Raw genomic sequence first — 17,566 nt, 5'->3', positions numbered from 1 at the left:
AAAAAAAAAAAAAAAAAGAATGAGACAGGAAAAATGGATTGCAGTTCTAGGTTTAAGAAAGATTTTTGCCAAACTGGCTTTTGCAAGCAAATATCTTTTATTTTGGCCTTATGTTTGGTAGCGTATGTGAACCAATTTCTTTAATGTCAGTGAAGAAAACCTGAAACCTGATATTTTAGTAAATAGGGAGTATATTATCTCATTTGACAGAGAAAAAAGTTATGTATTAGCTTCGAGCAAACCTCCATCTTCATGGTCTTTTTTTTTAATAATAGCTTTTATTGAAATATTTCACATAACCATAAAATTTACCTTCTGGTGTGTACAGTGAATTTTATCATGTTCACAGAGTTATGCAACCATTACCACTATCGATCCAGGACATTTTTAGCACCCCCCCCCCCAAAAAAAAACCCATAACCATTAGCAGTTACTTCTCATTCTTCCCTCCTCTCAGCTCTTGACAACCACTGATCTATTTTCTCCTTTACCGGATTTACCAATTTTGGTAATTTCATATAAATGGAAATCATGTAACTTTTGTTGGTGGTTTCTTCCACTTCGCATAATGTTTTTAAGTTTCATCCAAGTTGTAGCATGTGTCAGTACTTCATTCCTTTTCACTACTGAAGAATATTCCATCATAGGGATATAACATCGTTCATTTATCCATTCGTAGGATGATGGATATGTGAGTCGTTTCCATTTTGTTTGGCAGTTATGAATAATGCTGCTGTGGTTATTCATGTGTATGTTTTTGTGTGGACGTATGTTTTTAGTTATCTTGGGTATATATCAAGAGTGGAATTTCTGTATCTTATGTTAACTGTGTAACATCTTGAGGATCCATCAAGCTTTTTTCCAAAGCTGCTGCACCATTTTACACTGATCAACAATGTAGAAAGGTTCTAATTTCTTTACTTCCTTGCCAGTACTTATGGTTTGTCTTTGATTTGGCAACCCTAGTACGTATGAAGTGGCATCCTCATATGGCATTGTTGTAGTCTCCAAGGTTTTTTAAATAATGTCATTAACCACTGAAAAGCTTTCTTGTATTGTTCAACTGCAGGTTTCATTTGTCTATCCTGTGAGCTAAATAAAACTTAAGTGAGGATAAGATGTTCACATGTATTGTTTTTAAGGCACTTCTTGCTTAGCATCAATCATACATTTATTACATATTTTATGTTTGAACACTAGTGACTGGATGTTGTTTAGTGCTCCTCAAGCTTACTTGTGCAGTAACAGTTTGGGCAGCTTGTTAAATGCATATTCCTGGGCCCTACCTCAGAAATTCTGATTCCTTAGATATAGGATGGGGTCTGGGAAGACACAAAATCATTCCAGTGCAAGTAGTCCAAAGACATCACACTTTGATAAAAGAGCTACATCAACAAAGAAGTCAGCTGTATTCTTTCAGTATGTGCCAGTATCTGTGATTGTGTTGTTTTATAACTGATCTGAATTATGTTGAAAAGTTATTTGTTAGTGATGCTTCACTTGTTTTATAGTGGACAGTAGTCCTGATGAGGCTCTGGTACATCTTCTTGCTGGTTTGGAAAATGATGGATATCAGGCAGGAAGAAATAGGATGCCATCACAACGTCATTTCTTTGGAAACCCTAAAAATTCCCAAAATAGTGATGATGAAGAAAATGAACCACAGATTGAAAAAGAGGAAATGGAGCTTAGTTTGGTGATGTCTCAGAGATGGGACAGCAATATTGAAGAACCTTGTGCCAAAAAGAGGTAACGTTTTAGTTATTTACATTACTTTAATAATTTCCTATTGTCATTATCACTCTTCTTTAATTAGAAATTATTATTTACTATTATTCGTAATGTTAAATGCTTTATAAACTAATAGTCTTCTTTTAAATCCCTTTAAAGTAGTGCTTTGTTTTTCATGTGGCATAAGCTTCATATTCTAAGCAAAATAAAAGCTACATTTAAAAAGATTAAATCTAAGTGGGGATTTTTAGCAGTTTTATTGAGATGTAATTATCTTCCATCACTGTATGAGTTTCAGTTGTACAGCATAAAGGTTTGACTTACATATATTGTGAAATGATTACCAGAATAAGTTTAGTTAATATGCATCATCTCAGATAGATACAGTAAAAAGAAATGGGGGGAGGGGAGGAAAAAAATGTTTCTTCTTTTAATAAGAACTCTCAGGATTTACTCTAACAACTTTCCTCTTTATCATACAGGAGTGGTAACTATAGCCACCATGTTGTATATTACATCCCTAGTACTTATCTTATAACTGTAAGTTTGTACCTTTTGACCACCTTCCTTCAATTCCCATTTCCCCTATAAACCTAATTACAGAAGTCATCTGTTTATATTATGTGTGGATCATAAATGGGACAAAGTAGAAGGCCTCCTTCTCTCTGAATTTGGGGAAAAAGAATACCTTCTGAGAGTTAAACTGTTAATGGGTTGGAGCAACAGTTGTAGGGTCAGCTTGAAAATAAGAAAAAGCGTTTAGGTCTGATTAGACTGAAGGAATTAAATATTAAAAATAAAAGAGTCTCAGAAACAGACACTGATATTCTGGTTCATTTCTCAAGCTAAATGAATAAGATGGCTGAATGCATAAGATAGTTTTCCACATCAGTCGCTCTCTTTTTTTTAATGTCTATTCATTTTTAAAAGACAGAGTGTGAGCAGGGTAGGGGCAGAGAGAGAGAGAGGGAGACACAGAATCCGAAGCAGGCTCCAGGCTCTGAGCTGTCAACCCAGAGCCCAATGTGGTGCTTGAACCCACGAACTGCAAGATCGTGACCTGAGACGAAGTCAGTGCTCAACCAGCTGAGCCACTCAGGTGCCCCCACATCAGTCTCTTGTGAGCCTGGTTGGTTTGAGTTGTATCTCTGTATGTAGAAAAAGATTAGGCTTCTGAGACTGAAACACTGAGTATGCCTCTCCTTTAAAGTTATGTAGACAATACTAAAACCTCCAAACTCTTTTGTTTGAAATTTTCACCCTCAAAGCCATTATTGAAGGGTGGAAGAGATTAATCCATAAATATTAAATATACATGTAAGATTTCCTCTAGTTTCTCAACACTACTTAAAAATAAAATTTCTGGCCCCTTGTTATCTGGGTGTATATCAGAATCCTTTCTTCTATATTTTCAAACTGTGTTCCTACAAAGAATTCCGTTTTCATTCTATGAGTAGAAAATTCCAAACCTGCATAATATTATTTTATACTTTTCCTAGCTTCATGTATTCAGCTCCCTTTGCTGTGACAGTTATAAATCATTCAAAGACTCAGCCCTTGACCTTTGAAGAACTAATGCTACCTGGTCCAGACAGAATCAGTGTTTGATTTCCTGATACATTTGACCCTCAACAGTGTCATAAAATGTCTTTTGCCAATATTTCCTAATCAAAAAAAAAAAAGTATTGTGGAATTTAAGATACAAAACAGATGAACATAAGGGAAGGGAAGCAAAAACAATATAAAAACAGAGAAGGAGACAAACCACAAGAGACTCTTAAATACAGAGAACAGACTGGAGGTTGCTTGAGGAGTATGGGGGGGTGGGGCTAAAATGGGTGATGGGCATTAGGGAGGACACTTGTTGGGATGAACACTGGGTGTTAAATGTGAGTGATGAATCACTAAATTCTATTCATAAAATCATTACACTAAATGTTAACAAACTTGTATTTATAAAGTAAAAAAAAAGAAAGTGAGGTGAAAGACATAAAGCTTTTTGTAGCTTGTCTGTATGTTGTTTTTTATATATAAACTTGATAAATCTTTCCATGAACTATCAAATGCCTCAACCACATCAACCTATAAAAATAGCTTTGTTCTTGTTTCTCTGTTATTTCTGTAATAATAAATTCTCTACCCTCACCTCACCAACTTCTGAAAGTTTGTAATTTCAGTGTTTTCTTTGACTTGCCCTCCTTATACCCCTGTTTATTGTTTGGTCGTGTCGGTCAACTCTTGTCTCCATAGCCTTTCTTCTGTCCTACCCCACTCCTTCCCAAGGTAATATCCTAATTTAGGCCTTCATTATCGTTTATCTGGAATACTATGATTCACTTTTTAACTGGTCTTCTCCTTGCTACTCGTTTATAGTAGGGGTAATAATTATGATTATTAAATAAACATTTTATCGGCACTTAAGGAAGTAGAGAATATCAGGACCCTTCATGAGTCCAAATCATGCTCTATCGTCTTTATATCCTTTTTAAATACAGTCAGTTAAGGGAATGTTATAATCATATTGAGTCTTAATTTCAATAGGCTTTTTAGTAAAATCTTACATATCATCCTTATAGATAAGAATACATGAATTTGAATTTAGAAACTACCTAACTGCTTAAATGCCAACTATCATGCTAGATTAGATTGATGTTGTCACAAACATTAGAGATTGGTAATTTATTGGATGACAGAATATAGATTCAGAAATACCTTGAAACTAAATAGGTGATGCCTAATAGAGAGTCATATGTTTAGGTTCAGTGAATCAGTTGTATAAATATAGACTGGATAGACCTTTAGTTCATTCTGGACTTAATAATTTCTATGGGAACGCCATGATTTTATTTGATTAAGAGCACAATAAGTCTGTAGTGTTATATGGTTACCAAAATAGTGAATTTAATTATTGGCTACCAGCTGTACCTGGGGTAACATTTATTATTCTAACAGATTTTGGATTTTATTAATAAAATAATTATAATATTTACTTGATGTAGTTAAGTCTTGCTGTCTTGCTGTAATAAATTGGATTGCTTCTTTCATATTTTAGCAAAATGTTGACTATTTGATATTTCTATTTGATCTTGTGGCATTTTACTTTTTCTTATTTCCATCTGTTTCTTCACTGTTTTATTTTGGTATTGTTTCTTTTATTTTTACCTCCAATATAACATTAACATTTTTCCTACAGTTCCTTAGATTCTATCTTGTTTAACTATTTATACCTTTATACCTGTATCCAGTAAATTCACATTCAAATACACAAAATTCTTATAAAGTCCCTCTCTACTTGTAATCAGTAATGTCACCCTGTTTATTTTTTTTTTAATTTTTTTTTTTAACATTTATTTATTTTTGAGACAGAGAGAGAGAGCATGAATAGGGGAGGGTCAGAGAAAGAGGGAGACACAGAATCCGAAACAGGCTCCAGGCTCTGAGCTGTCAGCACAGAGCCCGACGCAGGGCTTGAACCCACGGACCGTGAGATCATGACCTGAGCCGAAGTCGGACGCTTAACAGACTGAGCCACCCAGGCGCCCCAATGTCACCCTGTTTAAAATACTAGTCATGGGGGCGCCTGGGTGGCGCAGTCGGTTAAGCATCCGACTTCAGCCAGGTCACGATCTCGCGGTCCGTGAGTTCGAGCCCCGCGTCGGGCTCTGGGCTGATGGCTCAGAGCCTGGAGCCTGTTTCCGATTCTGTGTCTCCCTCTCTCTCTGCCCCTGCCCCGTTCATGCTCTGTCTCTCTCTGTCCCAAAAATAAATAAATGTTAAAAAAAAAAAAAAAAAAATACTAGTCATGGTTTATCCCATGATTAATGCTTACATGTTCACTGACTGAATCAATTCTGTGAAAACCATGCCCAAGTCAACCTTGGGAAAACAAAACCTTTCATTTCATAATATTTAATAAACATTTCATAAATGCATATTAGATAGAGATTGAAAAATAGAAGTATGGTGTCTAGAAAAAGACTCATTCAATTCTCTTGTATAGTGGATGTTCTATTCTGCCCTGAATACCATATTTTAAGAATCCTGAGAAAGTAAAGAGAAAAAAGAGGAAGAAAAGGAAGGATCTGTGAACATTCACTTTTAAAGAGCAGTGACAAGGGGCACCTGGTGGCTCAGTCAGATGAATGTCCAACTCTTGATTTCGGCTCAGGTCATGATCTCATATTTGTGAGATCAAGCCCCAAGTTGGACTCCGTGCTATGTGTAGAGCCTGCTTAGGATTCTCTTTTCTCTTTCTCTACCCCTACCCTACTCATGCTCTCTCTCTTTTGGAATAAATAAATAAACATCCTTAAAAAATAGGGGCACTTGAGTGGCTTAGTCAGTTGAGCGTCCCACTTTGGCTCAGGTCATGATCTCATGGTTCATGAGTCTGAGCCCCACATCGGGCTCTGTGCTGGCAGCTCGGAGCCTGGAACTTGCTTCAGATTCTGTCTCCTTCTCTCTGCCCCTCCCCCACTCATGCTCTATCTCTCTCTCAAAAATAAACATTTAAAAAAAAACAGTACGAAGAATAGATGTTTGGTCTAATTAGAGAGGAATTATGGGGCAAATGATAAATGCCTTCAAATATTTTAAAGGTTATCATGTGAAAAATAGCATAGATAGGCTACATATAGCAACACCAGACAAAAACAGGAATAATGTATGGAAATTGGAGAGTTTTGTGTAATATAGGAAGAAAATCACTAAAAATTAACAGTGGAAAAGATTAATTACTCTGTGAGACAGCAAGCTCCTTAAACTGAGAATGTAAAACTGGAGGTTTTAGCATCTACTAAAAATAAGGTTTTTGAGTAGAAAATTGGACCAGATGACCTCTAATAATTCTTTCAGCTCCTAAGAAAGTGACTTTAGGACAAATTGTGATTTGGTAAAGGCTTCATGGAAAATCTGTTCTATGTATAATTAAGGGACATTTTCAAATTTTTGAGACAAGAGAAAGAAAAACTTAGGTATAGATAGAAAGTAAGTTTGCCCATCCGAATAGAAGGGAAAATATCAAGCCTAGGACCTAGTGAAAAAATTTTAATCAATGAAAGATGAAGTCATTCTGGATTTCACAGCCCATCTGAATTCCTTATTAACCCTCTTTACAGCCACTGCTGGGATTGACCCAACACCTTTACCACTTCCTAGCCTCTCTCTGATCCCTGTTGTTTTCTCTTTCAACCTGACTGGCGTACCCCCTTGCTTACCTATTTGTTCGTTTCCAGTTCACAGTATAGAGATTGTATATTTGTGGAGACTTCTTAAAATATGCTGAGATTCCACCTTTTTTAGATGTTACTGGGTTCTCACCCATGCTGTTATATGTGTATATTTAATGATAGGATGAAGGGGAGAATATATGGAAGAACATAATTTAAGGGTGCCAGGGTGGCTCAGTTGGTTAAACATCAGACTCTTGATCTTATTTCAGGTCTTGATCTTAGGGTCATGAGTTCAAGCCCCGTGTTGGGCTCTATGCTGGGTTTTGTGAAGCCTATTTAAAAACAAAAAACATGATTAGATATGATCATCCAGGATATTACAGAGCTTGGATACAGAAATGATGTTGTAGCTCACATGAAAAGGATTTTAAGTCTATCTGCAATAACTTTTTATAGGACGTGATACTAAAGCAAAATAAATCTGCTTTTATTTTTAAAGTTACAATTTTCAGATCTTTTTAGTTTTACTATTATAGCATCACATTAGGCAGCTGTTCGAATCTGACATGCTTTTTTCTATGATCGTACTCACTAGTGAATCTTAATATTCTCTAGATCACTGTGTAGAAATAACCATAGAAGCTCAACTGAAGAAGATGATTCGTCTTCAGAAGAAGAAATGGAATGGAGTAATAACAGTTTGCTTCTAGCCAATCTTTCTATACCTCAGTTAGATGGAACTGCAGATGAAAATAGTGGTAAGTAAACTGATACACTATGAGCATTTCAGTACGTAGGGGCTAAATATGTATTTGATTTTAAAACTGTAATCACACTTTCTTAGGAAATTGGCTGTGAGGCTCTGACAGTACTGTTACGTTTTGTCCTGCAAGATTTTTTTCTTTGAGTATGTAGATATGTGATTCTTTCTCATTTCTAAGAGGATAACATTTGTAAATCACTGATTTAAAGTTTCATAAACTTTAATCAGTTGATCATGTTAACATTTAAGTAGCATAAGAAACTGCAGGAAATATGCTCAGATGTTAACTAACGAATTTAAATAAAAACTTGAAAAAAAGAAATAGCTTATTTGAAGTGATAATGCAAAGAAGCATATTGCTTAAGGAAAAATTTTCAAGATGACTGTATTTTTCCCTATTCCCCAAAAAGGCACTGAATATGAATATAATTTATTTCTGATCAAAGGAATATATGTTTAAAATAATGACTAATAATCAAGTATGACTGCCTCTTGATTATTTAGATTGAATTATTATCCTAATGATAGGAACAACCTTTTTGTTGAGACAACCATTTTAAGCATAGAAAATTTCATACAATTCCTTTCATGGTGATAGCATGGGAAAAGATTTTAAAAATTAAAAGCACAGAGGTGAAATAAATTCTTTTTTCCCCCATTTCAGACAATCCATTGAACAACGAAAATTCTAGAACTCACTCTTCTGTGATTGCAACGAGCAAGCTATCAGTAAAACCTTCCATCTTTCACAAAGATGCTGCTACATTAGAACCCCCATCTTCTGCTAAGATTACCTTTCAGTGTAAACACACAAGTGCCCTTTCTTCCCATGTTTTAAACAAGGAAGATTTAATTGAAGACCTCCCACAGCCAAACAATATAGAAAAATGTCTAGATCATTCAGTTGCTTCTTTTACAAATGAAAGCACTTACTCTATGAAATACCCTGGATCTTTAAGCAGTTCTGTCCATTCAGAAAACTCTCATAAAGAAAGTAGTAAGAAAGATATCCTCCCAGTATCTTCCTGTGAAAGTAGTATTTTTGATTATGAAGAAGATATCCCATCTGTTACAAGACAAGTACCAAGTAGAAAGTATACAAACATTAGAAAAATTGATAAGGATGCCCCTTTTATCCATATGAACCGTCATAGTAGTGAAAGTACATTGGGCAAAAATTCTTTCAACTTTTCTGACCTTAGTCATTCAAAAAATAAATTATCCTCTGAAGGAAATGAAAAAGGAAACAGCACAGCTCTGAATAGTTTATTCCCTTCATCATTAACTGAAAATTGTGAATTGCTATCATGCTCAGGAGAGAATAGAACTATGGTACATTCTCTTGATAGCATTGCTGATGAAAGTGGGCTAAATAAACTTAAAATTAGATATGAAGAGTTTCAAGAACATAAAACTGAAAAGCCAAGCCTCAGCCAGCAAGCAGCACATTATATGTTTTTTCCCAGTGTTGTTCTTTCTAACTGTCTCAGTAGACCACAGAAACTCTCGCCTGTAACATACAAACTACAATCCAGCAGTAAACAGTCCCGATTAAAAATAAATAAAAAGAAGCTCATAGGTCATCAAGAGACTTCTACCAAAACTAGTGAGACTGTATCCACAAAAGATAATTGTATACAAAATAATCCCTGTAATAGTAATCCTGAGAAGGATAATGTATTGGCCAATGATTTAATTAAAGTCACTCGTGGAGCTTTTGAAAATAAAACCCCCACAGACGGTTTTATAGACTGTCACTTTGGAGATGGAACCTTAGAAACTGAGCAGTCCTTTGGATTGTATGGAAATAAATATACACTGAGAGCGAAACGCAAGGTGAATTATGAGACTGAAGATAGTGAGTCAAGTTTTGTAACACACAACTCAAAAATTAGCCTACCTCATCCCATGGAAATTGGTGAAAGTTTAGATGGAACTCTCAAATCTCGAAAACGAAGAAAAATGTCTAAAAAGTTGCCCCCTGTCATCATAAAATATATTATTATTAATAGATTTAGAGGGAGAAAAAATATGCTTGTGAAGCTAGGAAAAATAGACTCTAAAGAAAAACAAGTTATATTGACAGAGGAAAAAATGGAACTATATAAAAAGCTTGCACCTTTGAAGGATTTTTGGCCAAAAGTTCCTGACTCCCCTGCAACCAAATATCCCATTTATCCACTAACACCAAAGAAAAGTCACAGAAGAAAATCAAAACATAAGTCTGCAAAGAAAAAAACTGGTAAGCAACAAAGGACAAATAGTGAAAATATTAAAAGAACTTTGTCTTTCAGGAGAAAACGGTCACATGCTATCCTGTCTCCTCCCTCACCATCCTACAATGCTGAAACCGAAGACTGTGACTTGAATTATAGTGACGTTATGTCTAAACTAGGTTTTCTTTCTGAGAGAAGCACAAGTCCCATAAATTCTTCTCCCCCTCGCTGCTGGTCTCCCACAGATCCAAGAGCTGAAGAAATGATGGCTGCTGCAGATAAAGAAGCAATGCTTTTTAAGGGTCCTAATGCATGTAATAACAAGACTGTTAATTCTCGTATGGAAAAAAATAGTCGAGCAAGAGCGCAGGTTAAGAAATCCAAAACTAAGCTTGTTAATCCTTCTGTAGTTACTAAGAAAAGGAACAAGCGAAATCAGACAAATAAATTAGGAGATGATGGAAAAAAGAAACCGAGAGCAAAACAGAAACAAAAAACAAATGAGAAAGGTATGTCAAGAAAGCACATAATGAAAGATGAAAAAATTAAATCTCAGTCTGGTGCTGAAGTTAAGTTTGTGCTGAAACATCAGAATGTGTCTGAGACCTCAAATAGTTCTGGAGGCTCTCAACTACTTTTTAAACAGAAAGATGTGTCACTAATGAGCTCTGCTGTAGATCTTCCCCTTTCTGCTCCCCTGCCCGCTGGAATTCATGCACAACAGAATTTATCTGGCTGCTTTTCTTCTTTCTTAGAAAGCAAGAAGCCTGATTTACAAACATTCCCCAGCTCACGAGATGATTTGCATTCATCAGTTGTTTGTAGTTCTTTGGGACCTGGAATCTCAAAAATTAATGTCCAGAGGTCTCACAATCAAAGTGCTATGTTTACTCTAAAGGAATCAACTTTGATTCAAAAAAACATATTTGATCTTTCCAACCATTTATCTCAGGTAGCCCAGAATACACAGATATCTTCGGGTATAATGTCTCCAAAGACGGAAGAGAATGCAAATACACAAAAAAACTATTTGTCATCCATCGGAAAGTTAAATGAATATCGTAATTCTTTAGACTCAAAGCCAGACCAGGCATATGCCCCTAACTTTTTGCATTGCAAAGACAGTCAGCAGCAGATTGTGTGCATGGCAGAACAGTCAAAGCACAGTGAAACTTGTACTCCAGGAAATGCATCTTCAGAGGAAAGCCAAATGCCTAATAATTGCTTTGTAACTTCCTTGAGAAGTCCAATCAAACAAATAGCATGGGAGCAAAAACAAAGGGGCTTTATTTTAGATATGTCAAATTTTAAACCTGAAAGGGTAAAACAGAGGTCATTGTCAGAAGCAATTTCACAAACCAAAGCACTTTCTCAGTGTAAAAGTCGAAATGTGTCAACACCTTCAGCATTTGGTGAAGGCCAGTCTGGACTGGCAGTTCTAAAAGAATTGTTACAGAAGAGACAGCAAAAAGCACAAAATGCAAATATTATGCAAGACCCATCATCTAGTAAACCTCAACCAAACAAAAATATTTCTGGCTCCCTTGAGCAAAACAAAACAATTAAACGAACACGATCAGTAACATCTTCAAGAAAACCTCGAACTCCTAGAAGTACAAAACCTAAAGAAAAAATTCCCAAACTTCTTAAAGTAGACGCTCTCAATTTACAGAACTCTGGCCAGGTGGATAACTCTCTATCGGATGACAGTCCCATCTTTTTTTCAGATCCAGGTTTTGAGAGTTGTTATTCACTTGAAGATAGCTTGTCTCCTGAACATAATTATAATTTTGATATTAATGCAATAGGTCAAACTGGATTTTGTAGCTTTTATTCTGGAAGTCAGTTTGTCCCTGCTGATCAGAATTTGCCACAGAAGTTCCTAAGTGATGCAGTTCAGGATCTTTTCCCAGGACAAACGATAGAAAAAAGTGAGTTTTTAAGTCATGATAACCAGCAGTGTGATGAAGACAAAAAACATCATGCCTCAGACTCAACCTCATGGATTAGATCAGGTACGCTAAGTCCTGAACTATTTGAGAAGTCATCCGTAGATAGCAATGAGAATCATCGCCACAACCAGTGGAAAAGTAGCTTTCATCCTCTAACAGCTCGCTCTAATTCAATAATGGATTCTTTCTGTGTCCAGCAGACAGAGGACTGTCTGAACGAAAAATCCAGATTGAATAGGAGTTCAGTAAGCAAAGAAGTGTTTCTTAGCTTCTCACAGCCAGGCACTTCAGACTGGATTCAAGGTCATACCAGAAAAGAGATGCAACAGTCTCTTGACTCAGTCAGTGCCTCTTTTACTACAATACTGTCCTCCCCTGATGGTGAACTTGTGGATGCAGCCTCTGAAGATTTAGAATTGTATGTTTCAAGAAATAATGATATATTGACACCAACTCCTGATAGTTCACCAAGGTCTACCAGCTCTCCCTCACAATCTAAAAATGGCAATTTTACCCCTCGGACTGCTCACATTTTGAAGCCACTTATGTCCCCGCCAAGTAGGGAAGAAATTATGGCAACTTTGTTGGATCATGATCTTTCAGAAACTATTTACCAGGAACCATTTTGCAGCAATCCTTCTGATGTACCAGAAAGGCCCAGGTAATCAGAATTATGTTTTCCCTTTGAGTCACTCTGTATATTGTAGCGAGTATAACATTGGTACCTGAATGCTAATTTTCTGGCTGTAATACTGTATTTATAAGCAAATCATTGTAAAAGCTATTCATAATTGTGGACTTCTGAGAAAATTCACAAACTAGCTGGATGGTTGCCCCTTGAGAACTTTAAGTTGAAGAGTATTGGTCTTGGGTTATTAACACTGTGTCAACCTTAAGGATTAGAGATGCAGAGGCTCACTGTGACTTGATACCAGATTAAGAAGGATGTCATAATACTTGAAAAGTATATTTATCATTTTAAAAATGATATTTGTTTCTCAAAAGTGTAACTTTATAATTTTAAAAGAACTTCACTTTTTAAAAGTGAAAATGAGCATATATATGTTTTAAGTACTTTTATGATATATCTCTAAATGAAGATTAAGTTGTTTGTACTATATATCACTTTCTTTTCACGTTGCCAACATCTTCAATCATACTGTTACTACTGTTAGTTTGTATAGTTATTAGGGTGCAAGATGGACTTCAGTTCCTCTTATTCCTCCTTTTTTTTTTTTAAAGAATCTCCAGAGAAGCAGTAGACGGATACACGCGCGCGCACACACACGCGCACACACACACACACACACACACACACACACACACACACAGCCGATAGCAAAATGCAAAGGAATCAGTATTGGTTTATTTATTAAACCAGTAAAGTAGGTATTCTGTACTACTTGCATCACCAAGGTAGAATATAACCGATAGGGGCTAAGTTGGAGAATATGACTTAATCCATGTGGTTTAAGTGTTGACTTTGGGTCCTACCCCCCTGTGTCTTGATTCCATTTACCTAACCAGTTGCAAGAAGAGGCAGTTCTTTTCAGCCATTCAGTCAGAAGCAGAGGAGGTTGGCTAGGACTGCAGAGGCCCACTTGGCTTAGTCTAAATGATGGGAAGAGATAGGAAGAATCTGCTATATACACTAACCTGACCATGTTAGTAAAAGCACCATGTTCTTGACTCTAGTAAAAAAGACACAGTGAATGCCAGACTTTTACCGTGCAGATCAGCAATAACTCCTGCAGGAGTCCATTTAAGAAAGGGTTGAGAAAAAGTGATCAGAAATATAGGGTAGAAGTTTCCTCTAAAGACTTGAAGTGGGAGACAGAAAATTTCCTTCCCACCCTTCCTAATACAGTTTTAGTTTTGTTTTGCTTTGCTTAGTTCCCATATGTGGTCTTTTAACATGAATGGGACTCTTTCTCTTTATTTCACTGCCAGAATATATGAATATCTGTTTCTTACACATTAGTTTCCATTATATGAGGGGCTTTCGCTTTATAGGTGGTAAATATGGTATATTTTTAATTGACCTGTTTTTTCTGTCTCAGCCTTACTTACACATCTAGTTTTTAGTTCTCTGTTAACTTACCATGTGTTAGTCATTAACGCTGTGTTGCTGTTACTTGTCCAAATTTGAGACTTGTCATGCAGCTGAAATAAAAGGATGATAGTCATCATTTTTGAAAAACACAATTTTTATTAAGTTTATTTGTTTATTTTGAGAGAGAGAGAGAGAGGGAGAGAGAGAATCCCAAGCAGCCTCCGCACTGTCAGTGGAGAGCCAGATGCGGGGCTCAAAACTCAAACTGTGAGATCATGACCTGAGTTGAAATCAAAAGTCAGATGTTTAACCAACTGAGCCACCCAGATGCCCCTGGCATAATATATATATATTATATATATTATAATATATATTATAAAACATCATTGTTTTTAGTATTATATATAATATATAGTACATATATAATATTTAATATACAACATTAAATGTATATAAATGTAATATTAAAAACAATATTTTAATATTAAAGTCTTCACTGTAGTAAATTAAGGAGGTATAAAAGCATAAAAATCACACCATTTCTCTACCTAGTAATGACCATTCTTAATATTTTAATTTTTTAAAATTTCTTTAAATTTATAATTTTTATTTTGTTTTATATAATGTAATCTTACTATAGTCATAGTATTACAGATTTTTTCACTTAATATTATAAACATTTTCTAAATTTATGAGTTTCTTGAAACATTTTAATGGCTACATAATAATCCTATCATATATATATATTATTGGACAGAAACTGTTCCTTATTCTAATATGATAGATAATTATGTGATTGTTTTCTTTATAAAGCATTTTTTTGTATTTTGGGGGTTTTCCATATAGTCTTGTAAGTAGGATTACTGTTATATGTAAATGATGAATCACTAAATACTACTGAAACCAATGTTACACTATATGTTAACTACTTGAATTTAAATTAAAAAAAAAAAGGATTTCTAAAAAATTTAAGGCTCTTAATATATATTATGACATGCAATTATCATGCTGCTGACAATATTTAAGAGAGCTGAACTTACTACACCTCACCAATTTTGGGGTTTTTTTGTTTTGTTTTGTTTTTTTACTTGATTATGATCTCTATACCATTAATGTTAGAGATGGGCATGGCATATAATATGTACTCATTTTCTTCAGTAGCAGTAATTCTTCTAGTTTTTCATATAGCTGAGAGGTGGATACAGGAAAGGTGTAGATTTTGGGTACAAAGTTAATTAATAAGGGCCAAAGTCTTACCATGTAAAGAGGAAAAGGAACTGTGGTAACCCTTCAGTCCAAATTAGAAAACATGAATCCAGTTCATTGAGTTTTATGTGGGGAATGACTACGATGTTTGGAAAATCATGCCCTAGAAGAAGTGATTGAAAAAACTAAGATCTATCTTCATATCCATGAAAGAAATACCATAAGGAAGAAAAAGTTGACTTCTCTTGCTGCAGGTGATAAATAGTACCAATGGATATGTTAGACAAAGAGAGAGGTTTAGCTTGATACTTGCAACTATTGGAAAACTAAGCCAGGCTACTATTTAATAGCAGTTCCCCACATACACAAACATTATCAGCATTTATGCTATGCATTCTGTGTACTCTGGTAACTCAAAGTTCGGATGTAGTGTTAAACTTTGCCATGTAAAAGGGAGAAAGAATTATGGTAATTTACTTCAATTGTATGTGATTTTTTTTTTAATGTTTGAGGGGATTTGGTCAGGGCGGGGAGCGTTACAAAGATATGTTTGAATTGACTGGTTTTGCTAAACTATTGTAGATATTAGAAAATGTCTAGAGAGGCTATAGATAAAATCCAGGCACACAGTCTCTAATGATAAATTCTTCCATTGTTTTTATTCATATGTGGTAACAGTGGAAAGTTATTTAAGATGAGTAGAGGAAAGTAGAGGATCAGTTTGTGCCATCTCCTTGAAGAAAAGAAAGCTTCATGGGTCACTTAAAAAAAAAATACCTTCTTTCCCTGGTATTGATGAACTTAATTTAGTCATATACCTGGAAATTTAGTCATATACCAGTGAAGAAAAACATATTAAGACTAAAGAGGCTGTACCTGCATAAAGTATGTAGGGGGAAGGTGTAGAAAGGGAAGATATAGGCATTTTTAAGAATCCAAAAGGGACTTTAAAAAATCTCTAGAGGGGTGCCTGGGTGACTCAGTTGGTTAAGTGTCTGACTTCCACTCAGGTCATGATCTCACAGTAGGTGGGGTCGAGCCCTGCGTCAGGTTCTGTGCTGCAGCTCAGAGCCTGGAGCCTGCTTCGGATTCTGTGTCTCCCTCTCTCTCTGCTCCTCCCCTGCTCACACTCTTGTCTCTCTATATCTCTCAAAAATAAGTAAAAATGTTTAAAAAAATTTTTAAACATCTCTATGATAGGGAGCTAAATATTTTGGTAATTGCTCTTTGAGATGAAACAGTTGTTCTAAAATATGTTGTTTGTAGGGAGATTGGTGGACGGCTTCTCATGGTAGAAACTCGACTTCCAAATGATCTGGCTGAGTTTGAGGGAGACTTTTCCTTGGAAGGACTTCGTCTGTGGAAAACAGCATTCTCAGCAATGACTCAGAATCCACGACCAGGGTCACCCCTTCGCAATGGCCAGGCAGTGGTCAATAAAGGGTCAAGTAATAGCTGTAAAATGGTTGAAGATAAAAAAATTGTGATTATGCCTTGCAAATGTGCCCCAAGTCGACAACTGGTTCAAGCATGGCTTCAAGCCAAAGAAGAATACGAACGTTCCAAGAAACTGTCTAAAACTGAGCCAGCTGGAGTCATAAAATCTGCTGAGAACTTCAGCTCTTCAGTTAACCCAGATGACAGACCTGTAGTGCCTCCAAAAATGAGTACAACTCCACATATACTCCCCACTACAGCACATACCAAGGAAGATGTTGATACTTCTCAGATTGCTTTACAAGCGCTAACCACAGGATGTAGTCGAACTGTAAGTGAAAGTCAGACACTGCTACCAGTTGCTTCTGCAAATGATCCTGAGAAAGGTGAAGATGATGATGATGACTATTATGTTAGTTACAGCTCCCCTGATTCTCCAGTAATTCCGCCTTGGCAACAAGCAGCATCCCCAGATTCTAAAACATTAGATGGAGAGGAGAGACCCGCATCACAAGTAGAGGAACTACATTCCCTGACTATTGAGAACTTCTTAAAACCAGTAAAAGATGATATACAGAAAAGCCCCTGCACTGAGCCTTTGGAGCCTCTAGTGATATCTCCAATTAATGTTAGGGCAAGAACCGGAATATGTGAATCACTTTGCCTTCATAGTACACCAATTATACAGAGAAAACTTCTAGAAAGGCTTCCTGAAGCAAGTAGCCTGAGCCCTTTGTCAACAGGTAAGGTTACAAAGAAGAGGAAGACTTCATAATTCTTCTTCAAAGATTAGAAATTAAATGAAAACATTAAACTATATAATGAAATTCAGAGCTTTTTAAATGAAATTTTAACTCTACTAGTGAGATGTTATTATGACAGTTTCTTGTAAAGTCATCAATCATCTCATGGAAACTTAATTTTTATCTTTCTGCTGTGAAATCTACTTATATATGCTTCCATCCTATCTTCTTACCTTCTGGGTGAAATATAGGAGGCCTCTCAGAAGTCTTCCTTTTTCTCAACTTGATTTTTCC

The 17,566-nt window shown here is 35.8% G+C and overlaps 1 protein-coding gene and 1 long non-coding RNA gene across 6 annotated transcripts in view; one reads left to right on the top strand and one right to left on the bottom strand.

The window, feature by feature from the left end:
- REV3L (REV3 like, DNA directed polymerase zeta catalytic subunit) overlaps positions 1 to 17,566 on the top strand; it is a 173,806-nt gene that overhangs the window by 89,347 nt on the left and 66,893 nt on the right. For all 5 annotated transcript variants that reach the window (XM_023254263.2, XM_019831087.3, XM_045057917.1 and 2 more), the window contains exons 11-14: positions 1,512 to 1,749; positions 7,518 to 7,660; positions 8,330 to 12,494; positions 16,359 to 17,272. In XM_023254263.2, coding sequence (XP_023110031.1) covers positions 1,512 to 1,749; positions 7,518 to 7,660; positions 8,330 to 12,494; positions 16,359 to 17,272 — 5,460 coding nt within the window. The remainder of the gene's footprint in view (positions 1 to 1,511; positions 1,750 to 7,517; positions 7,661 to 8,329; positions 12,495 to 16,358; positions 17,273 to 17,566) is intronic.
- On the bottom strand, positions 13,188 to 16,935 carry LOC109499840. The gene is made up of 3 exons (XR_002157362.3): positions 16,797 to 16,935; positions 13,935 to 13,996; positions 13,188 to 13,444 (listed from the first exon to the last, which is right to left on the bottom strand). It is a non-coding gene; the product is annotated as an uncharacterized LOC109499840 (long non-coding RNA).

The sequence above is a fragment of the Felis catus genome, chromosome B2 (genome assembly GCF_018350175.1).
Source record: "Felis catus isolate Fca126 chromosome B2, F.catus_Fca126_mat1.0, whole genome shotgun sequence".
Lineage (NCBI taxonomy): Eukaryota > Metazoa > Chordata > Mammalia > Carnivora > Felidae > Felis > Felis catus.
This window is presented reverse-complemented; position numbering and strand designations above follow the sequence as displayed.